Below are 27,789 nucleotides of genomic sequence, written 5' to 3'. Positions count from 1 at the left end.
TGCTGGGATTACAGGCACCAGGTGGCCAGGTGGGTGGGTCACCTCATCCAGCTCTCTGATGTAGTTTTAGTGGCTAGTTCTTTGATTACCTTACAGGTTTCTGGTATGGTGGTTGTTTCCTTAAATTTTCTCAAGTTGATTTTGATATTTTCTGCTTTTTTTGACTGTCATCCAGTTATTTAATCTTTAAGTTTATTGACATAAACTTCTGTGTAACTCTTGCGCAATGTGCAAGTTCTTTTCTAAATCTACAGTTATATTCCCTTTCTCGGTCGTAATATTCTTTTATGACTTCTCTTTTTTATTGGTCGGATTTTCAAAAAGATTATGCACTTTTGTTTTTAAAAAGAAAACAAATACTGATTTTAGTGATTAGTGTTCCTCTCTTTTGGATTTTTGTATTCATCCTTGTATCCTTATAATTGTGATTTTTTTTTTTTCCCCTAGATTTTTTTTTCCCTTAAAACAAGCTCTCACTATGTAGTTCAGGCTGACCTTGAATTCACTATGTAACGCAGCCTGGCCTTGAACTCCCAATGATACTCCTGCCTCAGCCTCCCAAGTGCTAAGATTATAATCATGAGCCACCACACTTAGCATATTCTAGATTTTTGAGTTAAATGTTCAATCCATTATTTGTTTATTTATTTTTTTGGTACCGGGGATCAAACTCATGGACTGTGTGCTTGCAAGGCAGGTGCTTATGCCACTGAACTAAACCCCCGGCCCTCCATTATTTTTTTAATCTTGTTTCCTAATTAAAATATTTTGAGTAATGTTATGTAAATTTCAAAGGTGCCAGCTTTGAAAGATAATTTGAATATATATGTTCTTATTTTTTTCTTACTTTTATATCTTTAGTCTGTAATAATTATAAAAATTGCCTAATTATTAATAAATATATCACATATTTCAATGTGCATTTAGCACTGTACTTGTTTCTTTTGTTTATTTGTTTGTTTGTGTGTTTGTTTGTTTGAGACAGGGTCTCACTATGCAGTTCAGGCTGGTCTTGAACTCACTTTGTAGCCCAGGCTGGCCTCTAAAACTCACAACAATCCTCCTGCCTCCGCCTCCTGATGCTGGGATTACAGACATATGCTACACATGCCCAGCACTTGTTTCTTTTATGCAAATGATTGAATTAATTGTTTTAAAGTTAGAGATACTACACAAAAAAATCAAGCCTGAAGGTCGGAGAAAACGATATTGAGCATATTATTTGGAAACAGGACCAATATTTTCTTTTAAAATGTATTTGCTCTGTTTCCCAACTTTTCTTCAGCTCATATTTAACACGTACAAGGCAAAGCATGTAAACATTTGTATAATAATATTCTACCTTGGGGAGTGGAGACCCAGCAAAATTGTGTTTCCTAAAGAGATTGTGTTCATTACAAATTAAAACAAGGTGGCTGTGCAGTCAGTCTCTGTGCACTTCAACATACTGAGCATGCTCCATGTAAGTAAGCTTTCCGTAACTCATCTGGAAGGTATTGGAAGGATTAAAAATAGAGTAAATGTTCAGAAATTCCATCCTAGGAGTTTCCCTGCTTTTGCCTGCACCTCAGCTGTCAGGGCAGAGTCTGGCTCTTGCCCTCGGTGCTGTGCAAAGACAGTGGAAGCATTTGGCACTCCACGTGTCCAGGCTGCCAGATAGTGTGGGCACTGGCTTCTGCCTGCCCTGAGACAGCTCCTTTCCTGTTTTTCTCCAAGTAGAAACAGAAAGGACTATGTGAAGACCACAAAGACAGATAGGAATTAGACCATGTTCTCAGGTCTCTTTAGGGCAAGCCAGCACCCATGGTCCCATCAGTCACATGGCTGGGTCACGTGGAGAAGCACTATAGGGAAACCCCCATCTTCTTCGATTTTTAAGAGATGGGAGGAATCTGATTGTCATGGGTGTCTCTTGCATGCTTTCTACTATTTTAGTTACAGCAGTTCCTTAAGCATGGCTCAGAGTAGGTAAATTAGGTAGGTTTCTAGACACTGTGCTTTTAATTCCTCTGAATCTCTTATATTTACATGGAAGATTTCCTTCCCATAAGCTCAGCCGGTCCCTTCTAATGAAGACCCAGGCCACTGATTCGCTCTCCTGCTCTTTAGGGTTTAGTGTGGGGCGGCACAGAGCAGAAAGGAAGATATGGTGTTTGCCTTTACGCAGTTTATGGTCTACCAGGAAAGCAGTTTTTTTCTTAAGTACTGAATCGCCATAGCGACCACACTAAAAAAGTAATAAAGGCTATCAAGAATGCTAGGAGAGTCAAGAAGCCTACCCAGAGTAGTTTTGAGATGGCCAGGATAAGGCAAACAGAGCTGCTAAAAGACGCTAAGAGCAGAGCTTTAGGGCAGAAACTAAAGATAACTATCTCCTGTTGTCCAGTCTCAGCTTTCCACACCTTTGAAAACTGAGGCCCTGGGAGGCTAGGGACTTGTCTTCGGCACTGAAGTTCTATTTCCTGTTAGCCACAGGGATAGAGAGGCAAGCTCTTCCTGGGCTTCTTAGGTGGGGAGCAATCAAAATACAGGCAGGGACAAGGAGGGACTAAGAGCAATGGGAAGCCAGTTCGGTTTTAATACAGTGCCTGGTCTCTGTCAGAGCTACAGTACTCCCCAGGTGGGGAAGGAGCTTCAAGATGACTCAGACCTGCCCTCACCCAGAGGAGCTCAGTATGCTGTAGCATAGTTTTTGTTTAGGTTGGGGGAGGAGCTCCTGAACATGTATTCACACCGAACAGTGTCAAGTTCAGAACTGGGAAGCTGGTCCCTGTCCTGCAGCTGTCTAGCTGTGTGATTGGGGAGATAGTGTACTATGTAACATGAGTTGCTACTCACAGTTTATACTTGGACACATTTGTTTTGAGTCTTTTCCATGTGAGAAACTAGCTACAGATCAGTTGTGCCCTGTATTTCACCTTAATTTAAAAATGAAGTCAATCGTTTGGATAAAGTCTTAAGCCCCCTTTTAAAGAGCAGTTTGCCATCCTGTGCTTGCCTGAACATCCAGAGAATAACTAGCAAGTAAGCCAAGATAAGATCCAGGATCTGTAAGAATCGTTAGCAACTGAGCATATTTCCATAAACCAATAAAGGTTTTTCTGTTTTGTTCATCTGTTACCCTTATGCTGTTGCCACTTTCACATGCAGCGTCTGTAGGCGGGGAGTGTGAGATAACACCATTGCACAAATGTAAGTGATGGAAAAGGGCCGCTTCCCCTTTAAGACGGCTTCGGGCCCCAGCTCCCTCCCCTTTCCTGATTGACAAACCTACCCGAAGTCACATGATCCGCCTCTATTTGAAGGTCACAAAAAGCTGCTTCCTTTAGAGACAGAGGGGGAGAGAGAGAGAGCAAGAGGGAGAGTGAGTGAGAGAGAGTTAGTTCAAGCCAAAATGGCCGACAGAGTCTCTGCTGGTTTCTGAATATTTAAAATACAAAAAAACAGACAGACAAAAAGAATTCATTTTTTGGACCTTTTTTCATTTCCATTTCTACCTTGTATGCCTCAATTTGCTGGATTTAAGCACTGCTGCACTTTATGAGGTTGGTAAATATTTTCAATTTTTAAAAAACCAGTTGATTTATATGGATCTTGTCTAACCGTTTTCACTAGTGCTGTTGCAAATCGACATTTGTCTAGCATGGAGACTGGCTTCAGACATTTCGCAAATCTGTAAATCAGACCTGTGATGTTCTTTTGGTTCGGCGTTTTAGAAATGGAAAAGACTTGGTGAAATATTTAAATTTTGAAGTGATTTAATTGCACCTTTAATTTATATGTAGATTTTCATCCTGGTTTCTATCTTGCAAATAAACGAAGCTACAAGTAATTGGAAATTTGATATTTATTAAGAGGTTTATAAAAATCACAGACCCCCCTCCCCCCTTAAATCTGCTGCAAAAATTTGCATAAATATAAATGGGTTTGCATTCTTTCGGCTGCTAAGGCCGACAAAGGATCCGGGAGGACGAGCCCTAGAATGGGAAAGCGGTTGTTGTTGTTGTTGTTGTTGGGTTTCTTTAAAAAAAATTTTTTTTTTAAACTACGCCGTGCTTCCTAGAGAGATGTGAGACCTAAAGTAGGACCCGATACATTTAAACCTGGGTTTGGGTGCTAGCAAACACCAGGAGGTTTGGGATATGTGGCTCTCCGCTCTCTTTTCTGCGCGCGCTCATTTGCACGGGTTCCTGTGTGTGTTCTCAAATGTGCAGCCAGATGCGCTTTTATTTTGATCGTGGTTTCAACCAAATGGTAGGACTATCTTGTAAACTATTTTACAAGATAAATTTTAAAGATGTAAACAGCTGTTCACTCCAATTAGGAATCACTTCTTTTATCAGTTCTCCCTGTAGATTGGCCTCCATTTCTCACGAAAGAAAAAATTTTTACTTTTATGTAGACGAATAACTGGGCTTTTCGACACAAATTCGATGTCTCTTGTGTGTTTGCCTGTTTGGCCGCGTTTCTTTTGTGAAGTGGTCGTGTGGGATCGTCTAAAGAAGTAGCTGTGTGATTGTTAGTAACCCCCGGAACTGTGCAGTGCCCGAAGTTAAATTCCATTACTCTCAATGCAGGATTCTAGAAGCCTGAGAGCAGGGAGGAAAGAAAGCCGAAAACTTGCTTTCTCAAAGCCACCTCCCCCTATCATTGTGAGAGTGTGATGTAATGCTTCTCGGTCTGGTGGGCTGAAAGGATTGTAGTGCGTGGTGTGGCGGGTAAATTGCCCCTACCCCTGGGTAAATTATCCCACCCCCCTGGGCACATCCCTGGCTCTGAGAAGCCTTGTTTTCTTTTTCTCTTTTTCCCCTAATTTGTACCCTCCTGATTTATGCCATGTATATTGGCATGAGAAAGAGACTGTTCTTCTAAATCTGTTACAAAGTATAGTTTAGAAAAGGCATTTAAAATATGCAAATGGGTTGAATTGTCATATCCCCATCATTAAATGTAGACTTGGATTAAAGCTAATTAAGCATAAATGGAATAATTTTGATTAGAAGGGAGCAGTGGTTTTTGTTGTTTCCTTTTAATTAATCTAATTATGAGATGCTTGCTGGGTCTGAAAGTGTTAAAAAAAATGGGAAAAATGCTGGACCATTTTGAAAATTTGACAGTCTGGAAGAGGGTGTGTAGTAATTTCAAAAGCTTTATTCACTGTTAAAATGGATTGGCCTCTTGTGCTGAAAATGGCCTGTTTCTTTGGGCCAATTGTGTGTAGATGAAGGGACTTTCACGCTAATTTAACAAAAAGACTTTCATTTGAATACTTAAAGATAATTAAAGTCCTCTGTCTAAAAAGCAAGTATTTTATTATTTTCTTAAAGTTGTTGTTATATTAGTAATGGCTACAAGTGGAGAAGTGACCATTTATATTCAATGTAAATTTTCTGGTGATAATAAATTCAGCTTTTGTGTAAGAGGGATTGGAAACATTACATCAAGGAGGTAGGCTTGTCTTTTTATTTTTACACTTTGAATTTAAAGAAAAAGAAATTAACTTAATGATTAAGGAGTATTGCATTGGGGTGGGCCTCAGGAAAACTAGAGCTGTGATTTTTTTTTTTTTTTCCTGAAAATGAAAGCCATTATTTGGGGCTTTACTTGTTAGATGATTCATTTATGCCCATTTCCTAAGTTGGCTTCACAGAAGAGTAGAGGAAAACGTAGACTTTCCATGTTTTGCCCTTAGCCTGTTTTTGTGAACTGTGCACAAATGTGAATGGCGGGTTAATTCAGTTTGCAGAGCTGGGGAACCAGAGCAGGATGCCTGCTTTGCAGGCAGAAAGGAGGATGATATTAGGAGCATTAGTGGAATGCTATTTGATTCACTGATGTGCTTCTTTAACTGTTTTTTCTGGAGACAGTTGAAAGGTGAGATAAATAAGACCTGCACTCACTCACGGTGAGCAGGATGGCTCTGGTGGGGTCAGGAGCTCAGCTGCCATTTTGGATCTAAGCTCCTGCAAAGCAAATCCTCATGGCTCACCAAAACGATGGGGACTCAGAGCACACAAAAATGAGTAACACTTCCAGTGTGAATATGGGTAGTATTTAATTTGTGCCTTTTGTTGAAGGTTTTCTGTTGATAACCTAAAACTTTAAAGCTGTGGTCAATGTTAGGAAGAGCAAAACCCAGAGGTATAAGAGCTCGCATGTTGTGGTTTTACTTTTCAAAAATGAGGTGGCCTATGCAGAAGAAGAAGTTTCTCACTGGAGAAAGTAAATATAATTCTTACTGAATGTGCCCCCACCTGTATTTTCTTACGCTGGATCTACCTCTGATTCTATAGTATTTGTCTTGGAAAGAAATGCCCCAGGTTCTTCACTGCAATATCACAGAAATTGGTGGCATTTATCAGAAATGGTATTTTAATTTTAGTGTTTTTCAGTCATTGCATATGATTTCCGGAAAGTATAGGTATCTTTGGTGAATGATGCAAATTGAACTCTGTTGTTCAGCAAATGGCCACTTGTTACGTGCCTTGGCCACCTAGACAGCCCTTCAGGCATAAAGTTGAAAATAGAAGCTAAGGCTTCTAAGCCAAATAATTACCCCATTCTAAGGTTTTCCTGGCTCTTCAGCTGTACCAGGGACACTGAAAGAGTGATCCCTAATGGATAAGACCTTCAGACATGCTGAGCAGGAAACTTGAGTGATAGCTAGTACTCTCCCCAGCTGCCCTAGGACCAAAAAGTTGAGAGAGGGATTTAATTTTTATAATTCAGATCGTATAATCATCTACAATTCACACTGGATACAGCCCTAAGGTGACACAGGTGAACGTACTTTACCTCTGTCCTCTGTTCCTCCAGAGAAGTACCAATCCAGCAAGATTGTTAAACAGGTCATCTCAGCTTGGTGGTATGCCTACAATATTTAGAACAGGTACTTGGTAATGGAAATCTCCCAAGTTTCTTCATTGGCAGGCCTCTTCAGAGAAGCCAAAGAATTACCCAGTTCTCAATTTTTATTTATCATTTAGATATTAGGTTTTCTTTAAGTAGAATTGTGATTTGGAGATGGGATTTCTGACCACTGGCTAGAGAGGGGTCGGCATATGCTAACTGCTTCCTAGTATAGTATTGTTGGTGTATTTACACTAATCCCACTTCCCTCACCTGCTTCTTGTGATTAAGACTGGCTTCAGAGTGGGGTGGAGTGAGCTGAAGCCACTTGGCTAGAAGAGATTTAACCTATGAGGGTAACCTCTTAGCACGTTCTTTCCTTCCTTCTGTCATATTCATTCAGCAGTCATTTATTGTGTCCTGATGTAAGTTCTGAGGCAATCTAAGAATTAGTTCCGACTTAGGTTGCTCAGCTCATTGCCAGCCACTAGGTGCATGTGGAGATACTTGCTATCTGGTGGCCGTGTAACTTACTGCTTGGGTTGTGACTAGGATAACTGTGTAGTTCTCTTTACTGATAATCGGGGAATGAGTGGTAATTTTTATTTCTGGTAGTTCTAGAGACTTCCAGTGAAGGTTTGGCTTGATAGTCACTCTATTTTCGTTAGCTTTGCAAATTCTCTCCAAAACTGTCTTTGGAATTATCTCTGAAAGCTTTGTGACCTAAACTTGCTTTCCTGGTTACTCTGTCGTATCCCTTAGTTTTCCGTTTTTAGTATGTCTGAGTTGTATCAACGTCTGAAGTTACACTCTCTCCATGAAACTGTAAGCTGTCCTGATGGCAGACCTTTCTTGTCTTGCTCACAGTTCTCTCCCTAGACTCTAGACTCTGACCAGGAATGAGTGCTTAACAAAAATGTGTTCGTGTTAGACCTTACTGTGTGGTCAGCAGGACCAGCTGTGTAACCACAGGTGCCTGTTTCTGCATCCGTAAAATGGGGGTGATACACTGAAGTGTAAAGGAAATGCTGTAAGTGAGGTCCAGGCACCTCATCTTGTTGGTTAGTGTTTCTGTCCCCTTTGCAGTATCTGCCTTTGTCAATAAATCAGGAAAGGCTTTTATGGCCCTGCAGAATACCTCCATTATTTCTCTCAGCTACCAAGATCAGAAAGTGTATGCAAGGGAGGGCTCAGAGCTGTCCTGTGGACAAGCACAGGAGCAGTGCCAAGCCTTTTGCTTTTATTAAAGTCCCTGCATTCCTGTAGTGTAATGTCTCTCATACTCTCCAGCTTCCTTCAGGCTCCGTCTGTGATGTGTCCACATTTGCTTGGCTGCTTTTCATAATTCTGTGCTTTACATCTAAAGGTTCTCAGCAATTTGATATGAGTTGGTCTTAGAGTTTACAAGGCAAAGGAGAATATAGAATGCAGTGTCCTCTTCATTTTAATTATTCTAAGCCCACACATATGTTCTGTTTGTTTAGCCAAATTATTACTAGCCGGATTTGACTCACAAGACAGATAAAGTAAAAATATAGGTCAATTGCCCCAATTGTCACAGAAATGGCTTTCATTCATTGACCTTGGTTTTTTTAAGCCTAGAAAATTATGATCTCCTTACTCATTCATTCAGCCAGTAATTATTGTGTACCTATGGTGTGCCAGGTGCTGAAATAGACTATAAATGTGAAAAGGGTGTTGGTCCTCAGGGTGTTGGGTGAGTACACCCAGCTAAGTAGAAGTGACAGCTTGTGCAAAGGCCTTGTGGCAGAAGTAGACACTGGCATATTTGGGAAACTGTATAGCGTGCCGTGGACATTGCTGGATTATAATATACTTGAGAAGAGAAACCATCTGGGAAATGAGATGAAGGTAACAAAGCTAAACCTTGGCCAAATGCAGAAGAGTCTACAAGCCATGTTCGAAGTCTTATCTTGAGAACAGGAAGTTTTTAAGAAAGAATATCACTTGTTGAGGTTGGATTTTTGAAAATGACTGAGGAGTTAACTGACTATACAATAGGATGATATTGCAGTACTCATAAATAATAGTGGCCTGAACTGACAGCAGAGTTGAAAAGAAATGGGTAATTTCCAGGAGCGCTTAGGAAGACTTCACAGGACCTGATTACAGAGTATTAGAGGCAGGCTTGGGAAAGTTGAAAAGAACTCCTAGGGCTCTGGCCTGAGCTGCCGCAGTGAGATGGCAGTGCTGTTCATTTAGTGGGAACCTATTTAGATGAGGGACAAGTTGTAGGATTGAGATTTTGAGTTCTACTTTATAGTTACTAGATCTTGGGTCATTCAATTTGGAGTAATTAGAGAGCTAGTCTGGGATAAATATTTGGGAATCAGTTGTTCTGGGTGTACCAAAGTTTTCCTTTTTAAGTTGATTTATTTTCTTGACGTGTCCAAAGATAGCATACCCATAATATGATGCATAAGATGTAGTTCGATGCTGTTAAGGAGACTATTTTATAAGGAGGATAAAGCCATATATTTCCATTACTACTACAGTGGTTATTAAGTGACACTAAAGGTCTCTGGGTGTGGTGGTATACCCTCTAATTACCCAGCAGTTAGGAGGCTGAAGTAGGAGGATTGCTGTGTGTTTGAGGCCAGTTTGGGCTACATAGCAAGATGTAGCGCTCCCCTGTCCCCTGCAAAGACAAAAAAAGTGGTGACAGGAAGACTGAGGGCAAGGCACTCGATCTTGAGGAAGGTAAAGTCCGCATGTTATGTCTGGGAGGATGGATTGGAGGTTGGGTAGGTGTGCAGTTGTTGGATACTTGCTGGGTTGTTTGCATTGTTGTGGCAGACAGTAGACACCTATGGAAGAACCCAGGTGGCGGTGTCAGCAAAGTTGCATTTTGGGAATATTAGTATGGTGGTGGGGTGAGGGGACTAAGGGAGAATTTAGAGTCCATCAGGCTAGTTTGTCAGCAGTAAGACTGACTATAGGACTGGAAAGGGGCCCGTAGCCTGCAAGCTTTTAAGGTGAGTGGTAGGAGTCTTCAGCAGAATCAGAGAGTATGGCTTCCTGCGCAGATATACTGAGTTGAAGGGATGATGGGATTTCCAGATGGAACTGATCGGCAGGCAGCTGGTAGTGTGGAGCCGCAGCTTGAGAAAAAGAGGTCAGAAGTAGAGATAAAGAATGCAGGGCTTCACATGAAAGTGATAGTTAGGCTGAGGAGAGTGGACTGAGGTCACCAAGGGAGTATAAAGAATAGAAAAGAGAATTGAATGGGACCTGGGGGACAGGACAAGGAAGAGGAGCTGGGAAAGGATTAAAAGGTGGGGAGGTGGTCGGTCACAGACACAGAGAAAGGGAGGACTTTCCAGTTGCCCTTGTGGTCAGTGGTTTCAGTTGCTGCACAGGAAGAAGTGTGTTTGGTAATAGCAGTGGTGTTAGGAGGCGTTCCAGGAGGGAAGGTTTGAGAGTCCAGTAGAAATAATAAGCTTTGCATATTATTTAATACTTTTGAGGAATCACGTTTAAAAAATGAAACAGGTAACATTAATTTTAATTGTTTAGCCCAGTATATGCAAAATATTGTCAGTTAAACATGCGGTCAATTTAGAACTTAGTGAGATGCTTTACATTATTTATATTCATAGAAAGTCTTACTATGAACCAGGCATGTTTTACACTTAAAACATTTCAGGGCTAGAATTTAGCTCAGCGGTACAAGTATCTGCCTGGCAAGCACAGGGTTGTAAGTTCGATCCCCAGTGCAAAAAAAAAAAAAAAAAAAAAAGGTTCAGTTTGAACATAAATTTTTGCTGGAAATACCTGTATTGAGGTTTCATAAAATTTACCGCTTTTTTTGTGAAACAATTAATTCGCACACCTAAGATTTTTTTCAGCCATACAAAGGTTCTCCAGTAGGGCAGACACCTCTTTTATACTTAAATTCAACTAAAATATAATTTAAAATTCAGCCTCATGTGGCTAACCTTGTAAACAACTCAGGGTTATACAAAATATAGCTCACACATACTTTGAAAATATCCAAAATGGTTTCATACTATTACGAAGCATTTCTTCTTGAAATTAGTGTTGTCTTGAACATGTGTTGGCTTATGCAAGTGGAAGTTTGAAGTTGGAAGATTCAGATCTTTAATTTTGTACATGGCGATACAGACTTTTTCTAAACATACACATTTCAAAGTTTAAAACAAGGATTTTTAAAATACTGTTTTAGCCGCCGTCAGCAAATTGGTCCAGTGCTCAGTGAATGAGGGCTTCAGGTGGGTGAGGAAACAGAAACAAGGATCACATGACCTTAGAAGCTTTCAGTTTGTGGCCCGCCTGCTACACTGGGCTGATGTCTGAAGGGGGACTGGGTGCCGCGGGACTCAGCAGTTTGGGTTTGCATTTCTCAGCTCTTTGGTGATAGGCAGCCCATTTTTGTATTCTTTGCCCACCTGGGCCAGTAAAGCTAATACATATTGAATGTGAGTATTTCTTATTTATAAAAAGCCAGTTGAAAGAATTTAAATTAATCAGATTGATTTAAACTATTTTGTAGCCATTAATTACATAAACCTCAGTAGTAATTTAAAAGACAGAAATGATCTGAATTCTGCTTAGAACCAAACCTTATTCATATCTGGAAAGTAAGCATTGTCTTTTGGTTACTGCATAGTTTTCATTTGAACTGATAGTCAGGAGCTTATTTTTCTATGAAATGCCCTTTAAGAGTTTGGGATATAGTTGGGCATAGTGGTACACTCCTATAATCTGAGCACTGTGGAGCCTGAGGCAGGACAGTAGTTGTGAGTTTGAGACCAGCCTTGACTGCATAACGAGAACCTGTCTCAGAAAGACAAAAAACAAACAAACAAACAAAAACAAAACCAGAGTTTGGGATATCAATCACCTATAATTCCCAATTGTGCCTTTTAAATTTCATCTCAGTTTAAAGAGGCTCTCCATTGTTCAGGCTGACCACAGCTCATGAGCTTAAGTGGTTTTTTGTTTTATTGTGTTGATACCAAGGGTTGAATTCAAAGAGCCCTAAGTTACCGTCTTTATTGTATTTTGAGACAGAGTCTCACTAAGTTATACAGGCTGGCTTCTCTCTAACTTGTGATCTTTCTGCCTCCATCTTTTGAGAGTTGGGACTACAGGCATATGTCACTAGGTATTGGTTTTTTCTTTTTTTAAATCAATATAGAAAGTAATCCCTTTTATTTTTGTTTTCCAAGTGTGTGTTGGTTATTCATTTACGCCTTTGTAAATTCCAAGCTGTAATAGTGATGGGTTTAAATAATCCCCTTTAATGCCTTAATAAGGCAAGAGACCTAGCAGATGATTGCTGGACCTCTCCCAGGAGTCCAGAGCAGCAAGATTTATAATCAGTAGTTGCAACTGAATGAGGTTGTTTCTTTTATTTTTTTGCTTGTAGAAATACTTGCTGTTCTTTTTGTCAAGAAGTTCTGGTTTATCAGTTGAAGTGAGATAATCAGGTAACTTAGAATAGTGACTTTGAAACTTTTTGATTGCATCCACAGTGAGAAACAGAATTTGCTTTGAGACCTTGGACTCAGATGTATATACTGAAGCAAAAGTGTGCAGTCTCTGATAATGTGTGTAATGCATTTAGATATATTGTATTTAAGTCTATTTTATAGAATATCAGTAGCCCTGAAAAGCTACTCCTGATTCACTAAATTGATTTAATACATTTACAATGGGGCTATAACTTGTATGTCTCACTGCCAAGTAGCTTAAACCATCAGTGTTACAGGCATGACTGTCCCATGAAGGACTGTACTACTTCTACCACCAGTGGTACCACCCGATGGGACAGCTTTGCTTGTACCAGGTGGAAATGTGTTCAGTGATCTTCTAAGTGCTGCCTTGCTGTGGTTTGAAAAAGCTTGGAGGGTGGTACATGTGGGTACCATAGTCCACTGTATGATCTCCATTTTTGCTGTTTTAGAGAATCAAATAAATTTAAGTCTCAGTTATTATATCAACCAAAATAATAAATGACTTAAAAAGAGATGTTAATTTGTTACTTCAACATGTGAGAGACAGCTATTTTTTGATGATCATAATGTCTTCCCTGTCTAGGGCAGAGACATTCTGATCAAAAAGAGTTGGGTAGCTATACTGAGAAATGAACATTTATACACAGTATAAATATTCTTACCAGTCTGTGTATGTGTGTGCTAAGAAATGGAAATACAGTCCAGGGATTTAGCTCAGTGGTATAAGTGCCTGCCTGGCAAGCATAGGGTTGTGAGTTTGATCCCTGGTACCCTCTCCCCCAAAAAAGAAAGAAAGAAATGGAAATAGATTTGACCTTCCAGATCCATGGGTTCCACATGAAAAAATTTGTGTCTATGCCGAACACGTAATTTTTCTTTTTCTTGTCTTTCTTTTTTTTTTTTTTTGAGTACTGATCATTGAACCTGTGGTCTCGTGTGTGCTGGCTAAGTGTTATAGCGCTGAGCCATGTCTCCAGCCACTGAGCATGTAAGTAGAGATGGTTTACAGAATATAGGAGAAAGTGCAGAGCTTATTTGTAAATACTCCATCATTTTATGTGAGTTACTTTTAGGCATCCATGGAGTTGGTATCCTTAAGGGAATCATAGAACCAAACTCCTCTGGATACTTTCCCTTTCTGTTTTAGAGAGATTTAAGCGGAAAATGCCTTTTCGCTACCAGAATATGTATTCTTTTGGAAAAAAACCTCACAGAAAAGTGTTGTGGTCTTGACACTCTTCCCTCCCTTTTCCAGGGCTGCATGAAGGCACATCTCTCATAGTGGTATGTTCTATCTGGACATATTTGATTAGTTCAACATTTCTTACTGTTTGTTAAAGTACTAATAGACTTATTCCTCCCTCTCCCCTAAATTCCTTTTCAGATTAAGGTGAATTAAACTGGCCTTTGCTTATTAGCTTATTTAGAATATCTAAGATGATAATGTGCATTGAAAAATCTTATGTGATTACAAAATCTTACAAAAACCATGTTTTTACTTTCGCTTTTTAAACTCAACTTGGGGAAATGTGTAATTAGCTTTTTATTCCAATTATTCCTTTCTGAAACTTTATCTTAGAAAAGCAAGCTGGATTTGGGTGTTTCCCAGATCTTCTCACACTAATATGGTGGTTCCTAGACTTGAGTGCTAGCGTACTAAAACATTGGAAAAGCAGTCTCGGAATCCAACAAGAGTTACCAATTTAAAATTTTCCAAATAAAGACTTTAAAATCTACTTAACAAAAAAGGGATCATCTCAGAATAAAATAACTTACAGAGTATTACTTTATAAAAACATTACATTGTTTTCATTTTCCCCTCTATCCACCAGTGCAGGTAGTAAAGTTCAGCATTTGGTAACAAGATCCTAATTATAGGATATGTCAGCTTGTATTACAATTAACTTTGCGCTTACTGGTTTTATTAGCCTCACTCATAGGAATAAACCTTACTTCAGGTTCTGGGACTACCTTCTTCCATTGTTTACTCACTACAGTAACGATGGTTTCACTCATATTATACTGTGAGTAGATAACCAACAAAAGGCAGCTGTATTGGGTGCTGGGCATTTGTAAAATCTAGAATAATAGAAACTTGTAATAGAACTTATGATTCAGTGAGAAAGATGGATATGATTATAACTTACATAATATTATTTCTACTGTAGCTAGCCTGTTGGCTCTTTTTGACTTGAGAACAATGGCCATGACAGATTTTCTGTCATTATTTACATTTTAATTTTTATGTTCATGTTTCACTGTTGTATTTTAATGGCATGTGCCGTAAATCTGGCAGCCAGACATTCAAATGCCCCCTTTGTCCCTTCCTGCCAGTTTAGGTACAAAGGCAAAAGGCACTTTCTATATACTTCACCCCTGTAATCCAGCACATTGAGCCAGTGCTGGCCTGCCCTGCTGTGATAATGCTATCTGCTGGCTGGGAGTTGCCATCCTAGCAAGGGCTTGGACTCTTCATCAGTCCTGCAGCAGAGAAAGAGAAGGTGAGAGGTTAGAGTTCACTGTGCAGGCTGCTGCTGTGTGGACTTGAGCTTGAGTTTGGAATAATCTAGGTCCTGTGTAACTGGGAGAATGTCTTTATTGCTTAAGTGTTTGTTGACAGTATATAATGGATCTGTCCCTGAGTGTGTTAGGAATTTGGTGTAAGACCCAGTTTACCTTTGAGCTTAACTAGTAACATGAACAGACAGCCTCTTAATGAGGGATCCTGCAGCCAGGAGAGAGAGGCCTACAGGGGTGGGGAGCCTCCCAACACCCCAAAAAAGGAAGCACTTGAGTTGAGCGTTAAGGGGCAAAGGAGTTCCTTGGTCAGGGGATTAGTGAGTAAGCCAGGGGCTGGAACAATGACTGCGACCTGAGGTTCTGAAGTCAGGACAGCAGTGTCCTTGAGTCCTCCCAGGTTTGGGCAGTTTACATACTGTGTGTGTCTCAGCCTTCTCATTGGTAAAATGAGAATACTACCTACCTCAGGGAGTTAGTCCTTAAGTTGTTGGCACACCACCCGGTCAGTGTGCCACAGTTGGCATTATTGTTGTTGCTAGCATCTTAGGAAGAGGAAATAGCATTAACAAAGGCAAGGAGTTAGGAAGTGAGTGGGAGAGTCTGGGAAGCAACAAGCTTGTGGGACCCAAGTGTGGGCTGTCTGGAGGAAAGTGGAAGGGAAGTTTGGAGTTGTATTTTGGTGGATTTTCTATTCTCAGAAATTTGGATTTTGTAGAAAGCAGTTTTAAAAACCAGCTTGCCTTAACTGAAGTCCACGTGGTGATTCAAATGAAGGAGACCAATTAGGGGAGGCTGTCAAAGCAAGAGGAATAACTGTGAACATATACTAGGGCAGTGACCGGAGGGATGAGAAGACTAGGATTTAGAGACACTTGAAGTGAAGCCCTTGGGATACCAGAACAAGGACAGGGGTGTGGATACCCCAGGCTGGGAGAAGGAACTGTGCTGTGGATTGGAGAGGGCATGTGTGGATGGAGCAGAAGGTCACAGTGATCATGGGGAAGAGATTGGAAGGAGGCACATTTTGCCTTGGGCATGTTGTAGATTTGCCAGTTTAACATAGGTTAGTGCACAAGCAGAAGGAAGGGGCTGGCTCAGGAGTCTGGGAGCTGTTCATTTTGATACAAAGATGGACAGCTACCGGAAGAAGGGTGGTGCTATAGAAACCAGACAGGAAGGGATTTAGGGACGTAGAGGGTAGCATTTTGGGGCAGTGCCATAGGAGCTCAGCTCAGATAACCCCTGAATGCCATGGCCATAGGCCTTTGGTGTGATTTTGAGGAACACAGGGGCCCATGGAGCATCACTTAAGTCCAGAAGGCCCAGCGTGTTGTTAATTCTGCTAGCTGCCATGGGTTTTCTGGTCTCTTTCTGCCAATAATTGAACAGTGTGATACAGGAACTTGTTCTGCAATCCCAGCATCTACATAGCCTCCAACATACACAGGGGGTGCTTCTTGAGTGTTTACTGAATGCTTGCATCAAGAATGAGATAAAGGGGCTGGGGATTTAGCTCAGCGGCATAAGTGCCTGCCTTGCAAGCAGGCAGTTGTGAGTTCGATCCCTGGTACTGATAAAAAGGAAAAAGACAAAAAAAAAAGAAAGAATGAGATAAAATAATTCATTCAATACTTATTGAGTGCCACATGTGTTCCTGCAGCTGTCCTACTCCTTGGAGATAAAGCAGTAAGAAACAATAAATAAAAATCCCTGCCCTTGGTGGGCTTACATTCTGAAGTACAAATAGGAAAACTGGGGTAAGGAGCAAAGATGGATTTTCAGTCTTAGTCATCCTGTGAACTGAGCCTGCACCTAGCAGGCATTTGGTAGATGAGTTGCACGTGGGAGACAGAGTCATAGAGACCAGACTGGAGAAGAGATTTGCTGTATAGTTGACAGGTTGATTGATTGTGTCAATTTGAATAAATAAAGGTCTGTTTAATTGGCTCAGCAGTTCCACACCCTAGGGTGTGGAAGACCCACCCTAGGGCCGATTGTCACCTAAATGATATAATGGGGAAATGAAAAAGGATGGATTGGTTTCTGTCTCCTTGGAGGAGCTTCTGTCTTTACCTTCAACTTGGACATATCTCCTAGCTTCCTGTGCAGACCCTTCAGCTTCTGGTGCAGACCCATCGGCCTCCTAATGCAGATTTCCATGGGACACTACCTGGAGCTCCAGACCTTTGGTTGGATCCGCGGTCTCCATTGAGCAGACCCTCTGCACTCTTCCTCATCTGACTCTTGGTGGCTATTTTAAGTCAGTGTTGTAGATTCTTGCATATTTATATATCTTGTGTTGTATCTGTTTCTCTAGTAAACACTGACTGATACAGTCCCCAAGAGAAAAAGTAAGATTGGAATTAGAAGAATATTGGAGAGAGTTCCTCTAGGAAGCATTCATTGTCTTTGTAAAATAAGAGGTAAAGCCCAAGTGGAAATGGCAGCCTGAAGAAAGACAGACCATTTACAGCAGCAACCCCTGTCTCACCCCACTCCCACGGAAAAGAAAACTGCAGAGTTGCCTCTGCCAGCTCCGTGCGGGCTTTGCTGAGTGAGGCTGTGTGGGTAACTGCGATCTGTGCCTGTGCAGACTTTCTCTTCATAGGTCTAGGTGAAAAGCCACAGTTAGTTGAGTTCCACAATTAGTTGAGTTTGGTAGAAGCAGTTTTCCAGGCCGATTGAGGATTGGCCTGGAAAGAAAGGCTTTAGAGAATGTTCACCAGAGTCTAGGCTGCAAAGGGAATAAACGAAAACCCAGGGATAGGCATGTGGTCTAGAAGAATAGGAAAGGAGATCTGGGTTTCGGGAGGTGGGACCTTGCATATTTAGGAAGAAAAGCTGACTTTCTGGTGTGGTACTCACCACGCTGTCCAGGTGCTTTACCCTTGATAACTCATGTAATCTCCCGAAGTCCTTGTAGGCTGACTGCTGAGAGGTTAGGTAGGAAGTGACCCAGAAACCATGGCTGTTGAGTTCTGCTGTTTGAACACTGCGATTCTGCTTTAGGGGAAAGAAAAAAAAGCTCTCCCAGGCTAAATAGCTTTGCAATGGGTCCTGAAGTTGCCAGCCTTCCTTTTAGAAGAAATACTTGGGGTAGTGTGTGGAGTGTGGCTTTGGGCTGGTCCCCTCTCCCTTATTAAAATAAGTACTCAGATTTTAGGCAACAGTGTATAATAGTCTATCCAAGGGTTCTGCCTCCTCAAACTGGCTTAAAAATATTCAGAAAATAAATTGTTTCTTTATGAACATACAGAACTTTTTTCTTACCATTATTATGTAAACAATACAGCAGTAATTTACATAGTACTTACATTATGTTAGGAATAAATAATCCAGAGTTGATTTAAAATTATGGAAAGATGTGGAGTTCAGTATCTTCCAGGGGTCGTGGAACCAGTCTCCGACAGATACCTGGGGGCTAGGACTGACTGTACTTATATATGAATCACAGTTAGTGTTTCCTGCCTGCTCTGCTCATGTTAAAATGTCCTTCAGTAAGAAACACAGAACACCTAACATTTTAGGATTAGGGAAGACTTTAAATGCAAAGAGGTTCTTTGAGTTATGGCATCCTCTTTGTTCACTGGCTCATCCACCACTTGAGAGATAGGGAGGCTACAAAAGCTTGTCTGATACTTGTGCCTACCTGGAGTGATTTTGCTCAGCCTGTCACAGAAACGCTGGTAGTGTCAGCAGTAGTTTGGGGGTGTGATTCCTGTCTTGACAGACAGGAATGAGTACTTTTCTGGAGCAGAGTTCACTTGGTTTTTAGCTAGAATGGATTTTCCTGGATAATTAGTTGGACTTCTGATAGATGAGAAATTTAGTCCCCTGGCCCTGTGCTCTCATCTACAGCTTAAGCCTGTGACATGTCACTCAGGGTCTAGGCCCTGTGTAAAACCTCGAGGGACCCTCTTTAAACTTAGGTTGGAGGTTGCTGGGAAGCACAGAAATGTAGACAACTTCATCCGGCTGAGTGAAGAGTTACTGTGGAGACCACGATGTATATTCATGGTACCTCAGCAGTTTGTTTGCATTCTTTTAATGATGGCTTGGCTCTCACTGCATATTGGAAGGAATACCTCTATATATTTCATGTCTTAAAGGTAAACAGTTTTTTATGGTTTTAAAAGAACACAGAGAAATCACATAATCTTATTTGCCAAGATAGTTTAAAAAGTCAAATATTGAAAATACAGAGCAAACAGATCATCGGGCATTATTTGCTAGCAAGGTTTTTTTCTTTTTTTAAGATTCATTCCTCAGTGTTTTCTGTTGAGGCCACATATATAAAATATCTTACTGTGGGGATCTTCCTTTTTCTGTTTGATTCACTACTGAAGACTAGCTTTTTTTTTTTTTTTTTTTTTCTAACTCATTACTAGAATGCTATGGATCATCTTTCTATTTTTCAAAATTGTTTGCCTGTTTTTTTTGTTGTGTGTTTGCTGGTGATTGAACTCAGAACCCTGTGCATGATAAACACAATCTACCACTGAGTTACACCCACTACCAGTGAGTTCTTTTTGTGATCTTTTGTGAGAGGATGAATCCTACTAGTCATTGGTACTTGATAGAACTGGGTGGATAGGTAAAAAAACAAGGTGACCCATCACTTGAGATAGGGCAGGCTGGGATTAATTTGTCTCTTAGATTAGTTGGCATCTTTCAGTGAAAGTCAAAGTGGAAAATGTGGGCTGTTCATTGCATGCCCTAAGTTCCCTTCCCAAATATTGGTTACTTTTTCAGGTGGGGTGAGCTGTTTACTCACTGTTGGTGTTTTCTGTATTTCCCCTGTTTTGGTCACAGGCAATGAAGGGACAGACACAGCTCAAGCTGGTAGTTATTACCCAAGTTCTTCAGTGGTTTCTCTGAGTTGTGTGGGACCAATTTTAAAACATTACTTTGAAGCATACTTAAGTTTTTCCCGTGAGTCTCTAAAAGGACATGAAAGACATTCATTAGATGCCTATTACATAACAGGTACTTCCCATTACCTCATTTAGTACCTCATTTAGTCTCTGGTGAGAGAGTGATTTTTCTCTTTTGAAAAAAAAGAAAGGAGGGCTGGGGATTTAGCTCAGTGGCATAAGTACCTGCCTTGTAAGCAGGCAGCTGTGAGTTCAATCCCTGGTCCAATAAAAAGGAAAAAGACAAAAAAAAAAAAAAAAAAAAAAAAAAAGAAAGGAACATCAGCAAGCCAAGGTAGCCAGGTTGAGTGGAAGAGCTGAATGCTATTACTACAAAATGTATGTCTTCCAAGCCTTATTAGAGGCAGTGTAGAATAAGTTGGTCCTTGTTCTTCAAATAAGGGTGCAACTGATGGGCACCATGGGGACCCTTTGCATGGCATTTCTAATAATCAGTGACTGAGGCTTGTGCAGACAATGTACACAGCAGAAAGTCTTTGGAAACTACTGAATGGCCACTGTAAAAAAAAAATCTGAAAAGCTCATCAGATAAAAGAGAAATCACTGATGCATTAAAGACTTCATTTCAGATGATTCATTGAAAGCCAAGTTTTTTTTTTTAATTTTATTTAAGAGGAAAAAGAGAAAAACAAAGCAAAACAAAGCGGTGTAAGGGTACACGTAATACAGAACTACAAAAAAAAACCAGTAAGAAATCACCTGTTAATAGATTACATATTATCATCTTAGAAATAGTTGCTCAAATCACAGTATCAAAGAATACAACGTGGACATTCAAACAGAGAGACTGCAAACAGCTGTGTTCAATGATCCAAAAACATTAATATAGTCAGCTGTTTAACACCCCTAAACACACTTGCTGTTATATCCGTTAGAGCTCTTTTTTTTCCCTCTCTTTTTTTACAACAAAATTTACACATTTTGGATTTTATTACTCCTTAGTTCTTATTACTTTTTTGGGGGGAGAGAATAAAGTTAAATATGGCAAAACAAAGCTGTCAGTCAAAACCAAGGATAGACATAGCACATGATGTAAAACAGAGTACAAGGTTATCAACAATGGTTATCAACGTTGTCTCTTGTTTCCTTAAAAAAAATTGTCTATCTCATTAGATATTATAAAGTTGGACAAAACAGTAGAGAACAAGACCAATAAAACGTAGGCATTGTAAACATTACAGGACTTCCAAAGGAGACAATAGTCAAACCAGAATGGGCATCTTAGTGAATCTTATTGCCTTCAAAGTAGTTGCCTATACCCTCAAACTTGATACTATCATACAGAATGGAACAGAGTCTAATCAGTCAAAACAAGATCGTGGGAGTATTACAGGACTTCAAAACTAGTTAATAGGAAATCAAAAAAAATTACTATTACATATCCTGCTAATTTTTTAAATTTTCCCCTTAATTAAAACAAACATAAGAAATAACTAAATAATTTTTTTAAAGAATAAGGGAGAGATTGAGATAAAATAGGACATAACAATATAACAATACAGGTCAAAGCATGACTGTTTCAGCAATCTAGTGCTTCACCACCAAATAACCCGACTTAATAGTAGTTACCATAGTGTCTGTCTTTTTCCTTGAAATATTTGGATAAAACTTCATATACTAGAGCTTCAAATATTTCCATATCAAGAAGCCCAGAATAAAGCCTTTCTAATTAATAAGTGAAAACTTTATAAGGCTTCAAGGCCACATAATGGGGAATCATGATTACCACATATTTTTATATATTTGAATCATTACTTACATTAGGGAAACTATTCGGTATTCACATATGCGAGATTGATTTATTTCACTTACGAGTATGGTCTCAAGCTGTGCCCATTTATTGATAAATATCTCAATGTGATCCTTCTTTATAGCTGAATAATACTCCATTGTATAGAAATACCACAACTTTTTTATCCATTCCTCAGTTGATGGACACTTGGTTGTTTCCAAGATCTGGCGATTACAAATTGTGCTGCTATAAACATAGGTGCACATATATCACTGTGGTATGATGCTTTCAGTTCTTCTGGGAATATGCCTAGAAGTGGAATAGCTGGAATAAATGGGATTTCCAATCCCAACTTTTTGAGAAATCTCCAGACAGACCTCCACAAAGGCTGTACCAGTCTGCACTCCCACCAACAGTGCAGGAGAGTTCCTTTTTCCCCACAGCCTCTCCAGCATTTGTTGTTGTTGGTTTTCTTGATCCTGGCCATTCTTTCAGGAGTGAGATGGTATCTCAGTGTGGTTTTAATTTGCATTTCTCTAATGACCAATGATGATGAACATTTTTTCATGTATTTATTTGCCATTTGCATTTCTTCATCTGAGAATTGCGTATTCATCTCAGATGCCCATTTTTGGATTGGATCTTTGAATTTTGGGGGTCTGAGTTTTTTTAATTCTTTATATGTTTTAGACAAGAGGCCCTTGTCTGAGAGAGAGTTCACTAAAATCTTTTCCCAGTTTGTGGGTTTTCTTTTCACTATGCTGGAGATTTCTTTTGACATGCAGAAACTTTTTAATAAGAAGTGGTCCCAGTTATTGATTCTGGGAAGTATTTCCTGTGCGGTTTGAGTCCTGTTCATGAATTCTCTACCTACTCCTATGTCTCCAAGGTTTCTACCCAATTTGTCTTCCAATAGATTTAGTGTTTCTGTTTTAATATTCAGATCTTTGACCCATTTAGATTTTAATTTAGTACATGGTGATAGACATGGGTCTAGCTTTAGTTTTCAGCAAATGGAGAGCCAGTTTTTCCAGCACCATTTATTAAAGAGACTGTCATTCTTCCAATGAACCTGCTTGGCTCCTTTATCAAAGATAAGGTGGTTGAGTGTGTTTGTAGTTGTGGTTGTATCTTCTAATCTATTCCATTGATCTTCGGCTCTCTTTTGATTCCAATACCATGTTGATTTTACTACTGTTGCTTTGTAGTATAACTTCAAGTCAGGGATTGTGATGCCTCCTGCTTTGTCTTTGCTGCTTAGAATTGCCTTTGCGATTCTAGGTCTCTTCTGGTTCCAGATGAAATTTAGGAGTGATTTCTCTAGATCTATAAGGTATGTTGATGGTATTTCTATTGGGATTGTATTGAATCTGTATAATAGTTTTGGGAGAATGGCCATCTTCACAATGTTTGTTCTTCCTATCCATGAGCAAGGGATGTATTTCCATTTTCTGAGATCATCCTCAATTTCCTTTTTCAGTGTATTATAATTTTCACTGTATAAGTCTTTCACTTCTTTCGTAAGAGTAATTCCTAAATATTTCATTTTTTTGCTTGCTAATGTGAATAGTCCAGTTTCTCTTATTTCCCTCTCTGTGATTTAGTTGTTCGTGTATAGGAATGCTATTGATTTCTGAGTATTGATTTTGTATCCAGCCACATTACTGAATTTATTAATTGTATCTAAGAGTCTTTCAATGGAGTTTAGGGGGTCTTCTATGTAGAGTATCATGTCATCTGCAAACAATGATAATTTAACTTCTTCTTTTCCTATCTTTACCCCTTTTATTTCTCTTTCTTGCCTAATTGCTCTGGCTAGTACTTCCAGTAGTATATTAAATAGGAGTGGTGATAAAGGACATCCTTGTCTTGTGCCTGATTTTAAAGTAAAGGCTTTCAATTTTTGGCCATTTAGTATGATGCTGGCTGTTGGTTTGTCATAAATGGCCTTTATTATATTGAGGTAAAGACCATCTATTCCAATTTTCTGTAAAGTTTTTATCATGAATAAATGTTGGACCTTATCGAAGGCTTTTTCTGCATCTATAGAAATGATCATGTGATTCTTATTTTTGGCTTTATTGATATGGTGGATTACATTTATTGATTTGCGTATGTTGAACCATCCTTGCATTCCTGGGATGAATCCCACTTGGTCATGGTGTATAATCTTCTTGATGATTTGCTGGATCCTATTTGCCAGTATTTTATTGAGGATTTTTGCATCTGTGTTCATTAGGGAGATCGGTCTATAGTTCTCTTTTTTAGTTGGGTCTTTCTCAGGTTTTGGTACTAGAGTAATATTTGCTTCCAGGAATGACTTAGGAAGGATTGCTTCCCTTTCAATTTCATTGAATAGTTTGAGGAGTGTCGGCATTAGGTCTTCTTTGTATTTCTTGTAGAATTCTGCAGTGAATCCATTTGGGCCTGGGCTCTTCTTGGTGGGTAAGGACTTAATTACATTTTCAATTTCATTAACAGAGATTGGGTTATTCAACAGTTTTACATCCTCTTGATCTAGCTTTGGTACTTCATATACTTCTAAGAATCTGTCTATTTCTTCTGTGTTATCAAACTTTTGAGAGTAGAGGTTTTCGAAATAGGTGTTGATGATCTTCTGTATTTCTATTGGGTCTGTAGTGATTTCACCTTTTTCATTTCTTATTGCATGAATTTGAGCTTTTTCTTCCCTTTTTTAATAAGGTTGGCTAGGGGCTTATTGATTTTATTTATTCTTTCAAAGAACCAACTCTTTGATTCGTTGATTCTTTGGATTGTATTCTTAGTGATTTGTTAATTCTTTGGATTGTATTCTTAGTGAAAGCCAAGTTGATAAGTAGAGTCATTTAAAAAATCTTAACTGTATCGGTATTAAGTTGTAATTGTTAATGTATAATCAAATAGAGCTTATCAAAACTATAGTGGAGAAAATAGAAATCATTTGTAATTAGACAGTAATTAAAGGTATGTGCATGCCCAGTGATTTTTAAAGTACTTGAAAACAATTAGTTTTCTTAAGTAGGTTAAACAGCTGAGTTACAAGACTGTTTGCACTATTAATTTACTTAGCAAACCCGTTCTTCATAGATGATGCAAAGGTCAACCTTAGCTTGGCTTTCTGAATTATCAGAAGCTCAACTTCAGTAGCTATTCTTTTAAAAATATTTTTATTCTGTATATTTTTAAAATTCTAAGAGTAGAATTCTGTTCTTCCTTTAATCATTCTTAACAATTCAGTCCAGTAGGCCAGTGAGTAGACATAGCGAGATGTAGGAGGGCTGGCCATCAGGGTCAGTAGCTGAGATTGTCACATGAAGTAAGGACTGGTGTGTCCCCCCAGCGGAGGTGGAGACATCCATGTGTGGCTGTGATGGCAGCAATGACAAGAGATTGGTTACATATAAGAAAGCATGTTCAGATGATGGGAGCCAGCAGCTCTCACTGGTGCAGTCAGGTGTCAGTAATACTACTGGAAGAAACATTTGTGCTAAGAAAATGTTTGTTTCTTCTTTTTTGTGGCTGTCTTGTACTCTGAGTAACTACTTTGAAAATAATGATGCACCATGTATTAGCTACTGCTAGTCCCTTATTTTTATTATGAAATTTTTGTTTTTTCATTAAATGCTACTAGAGAGAAGACTACGAGCATGAACCTTACAGTATTAGATTGCTATGAGAAGTATTGGTGTGGGTATATGGAGTTTTAATACATGTCAGCAAATACAGAAATAACATTAACATAAAATGCATGCATGTCATATGTGTTTATGTCTGCATATGCATACGTATCTAATCAGTTCCCTAGCTCTGTCCAGACTAGAAACTGAGAGTACTGCCTGGGAGCTACAGTACTTAAGAAGCAGTGAGCACATCAGGTGTCTGAATCTTGGCTTCCATGTAGTACCAATTTCCACTGAAAGGAACCCCAGCTTTTTGAAGAAATGGCTAATTACAGGACTGGGCCAGATATAGTTAATGTGAATCTAAAACAGCTGTTTTTATTAGAAATCTTGAAAGAGAGATAAAAACATGCCCAAAGGACGCAGATGCCAACTTGGGGCTCCTGCTGGCCAAACCTGGGGTAATTTGTTCATTAAAACTTAAGAAATGATGGTCTTGAATAAAAGAAAGCTGAGTGTTCTCATATAATTTCACCTACTTTGCAAGAAAATCTACATATGGACTCATTAATAAATCGAGTTTGAAGAATAGATTAATTGTGGAGTACCCTCTCCACAGAGTGTGTATTGATTACCAACGGGAAAAGTAACCATTGTGGAGAAATCTGGCAGATGCCATCTTAACCAATGCACCAGGGAATATCACTGGTAATGGGACAAATTGGAGTCTTGTCACCTGTTGGGATGCAAAAACAATGTATCGCTGTATCTGTGATATTCCTGCCAAAGTGCGGGACATGAGTGTGATTATGATGAGCCAGCAGATAGAGATAGTTTGAGGGTCTGCAAAATAACTAGGCTATGATCTTCAGAAATTCCATGAATGTCAAAGCAAGACTAAGAAACTTTTAAACTGAAGGAGACTAAAGAGACATGCCAGCAAGATGCAACATGTGACCTGGGTGTCTTTGCTCTAAAGACCATTTCTGGTACAAGTAGCAAAATTTGAGTAGGGCCTGAGGAATAATGGCAGAAAGGTCTTGATGTTAATTTTCTAACTTCAGTGGTTGTATTGTAGTTACATAGGACAGTGGTTTTGTTTTTAGTTAAACACCTGTATTTGGGGTGAGGAGGCATAAGATTCTAAATTTACCCTTAATGGTTCCAGGAGAGAATATTTTTGACCTATTTTTTGCAACTTCTCTGTAAGTTTGAGATTGTTAAAAGGATTCTGAAAATTAATATTCTTGCACTAAAACTTAAATCGTGAGAAGTACATAAAATTAAAGACCTCCATTTTTTATTTGAAGCTCTCTTCTTTTTTTGGTACGGGGATGGAACTTATGACCTGCCCTTGCCAAGCAGGTGCTTACGTTACTGGGCTAAATCCCCAGCCCCTTGAAACTCTTCTTTTGGGCTAGAGGTATGGCTTAGTAGAGTGCTTCCCTAGTGTATATGAAGCCCATCTCCAGTACCACAAAAAGAGAGGGAAGGGAGGACATTTTGATTATATATGAATGAATATATAATATACACTGTAGATCATATTGAGTATTTGTGATATTCTGGGCATGCTGTGTTCCTGTGGATATAACAGTTATGATCAGAAGAAACACCCCTCAGTCAGCCTTATATTATTTAGAGGTGCTATCACTTCTTCCAGCTCCTTCATGACAGGTAGGAATGTGCTTTTGGGAGATTGGGCTCTGCATTTATAACCCAGTGCTGCCAGCCCTAAAATCCACTCAGCTTCAGTGCCTCTCCCCCACTGTCACGTCTGCAGATCGGCGATACTGCTGTCCCCTCTAATAGCACCTTTGTGAGAATTACATGAGGAGGTAAGGAAATGTTAGCATACTTAGGCCAGTGTGTGGCACATAGATAGCAGACACTCAGAAATGGTGCTTTTGCTGATGATTGTTCAGGTTATGACTTTAAGAGCCTAAAAATTGCCTTGTGTGTGTGTTGCATATTTATGCTTCAGAAACTTTTAACTATTTTGTCTCCTTTCTATTGTGAAATTTTGCTTTTAGTGGCTTTGTGGTCTCATAGAGTAATACGAAAAACTAGCTAGAGAATTTGGAATATTTGTCTGAAATGCCATAACATGAACAATATGGAATATGAAATACCGGCTTAATTCCAGTATTTTTCCAACATTGTACTTTATTTTTTTTTAACACTGTTCTTATATGAGAAATTGCCCATTTTCCAAATAATTAAATTGTGAGCTAGTTAGATGAATTTCCTGACGTTTGATAGGAAATAGGAAATATTGTGTCTCAAATAGTATAAGCCAAGGAAATACTGTGTTACGTTTTGAGAACTTTGGCAGATTTGGAAATAGTCAGAAAAAGGTGTAGATAATTAATTTCTGCTTGTTTAGTTAAAATTATTTAATTTGATGTTTATTTCCCTATATGTCCTGCTTCCAACTCTCATTTAAAAACCAGATTAAGCTGTTAAAACCTAAATTGCTTTTTTTTTTTTTTTTCTTTTTTGCCTCTGGCAGACCTATTTTGCAAATGACCAATTTTCTATTTTGAGTTTTTAACCAGAGTGTTGCCTCTTGTTACCTTTCACATTTGAAAGAATTAAATAACTTATTTATAGGATATTATAATTGCAAATAA

At 39.2% G+C, this 27,789-nt stretch overlaps 1 protein-coding gene across 6 annotated transcripts in view; it reads left to right on the top strand.

Moving 5' to 3' along the window:
• Positions 1-27,789, top strand: part of Tnrc6b (trinucleotide repeat containing adaptor 6B) — a 237,924-nt gene that overhangs the window by 101,564 nt on the left and 108,571 nt on the right. Inside the window, exon 1 of one of the 6 annotated variants that reach the window (XM_023565343.2) lies at positions 878-3,545. The exons of the other annotated variants lie outside the window; for them this stretch is intronic. Coding sequence (XP_023421111.1) covers positions 3,541-3,545 — 5 coding nt within the window. The 5' untranslated portion in view covers positions 878-3,540. Of the gene's footprint in view, positions 1-877; positions 3,546-27,789 lie in introns of those variants that run through there. 6 annotated transcript variants of the gene reach the window in all.

Source organism: Cavia porcellus, unplaced genomic scaffold (genome assembly GCF_034190915.1).
Source record: "Cavia porcellus strain 051 isolate PalLab524CR breed Dunkin Hartley unplaced genomic scaffold, mCavPor4.1 scaffold_40, whole genome shotgun sequence".
NCBI classification, from domain to species: Eukaryota; Metazoa; Chordata; class Mammalia; order Rodentia; family Caviidae; genus Cavia; species Cavia porcellus.
This window is presented reverse-complemented; position numbering and strand designations above follow the sequence as displayed.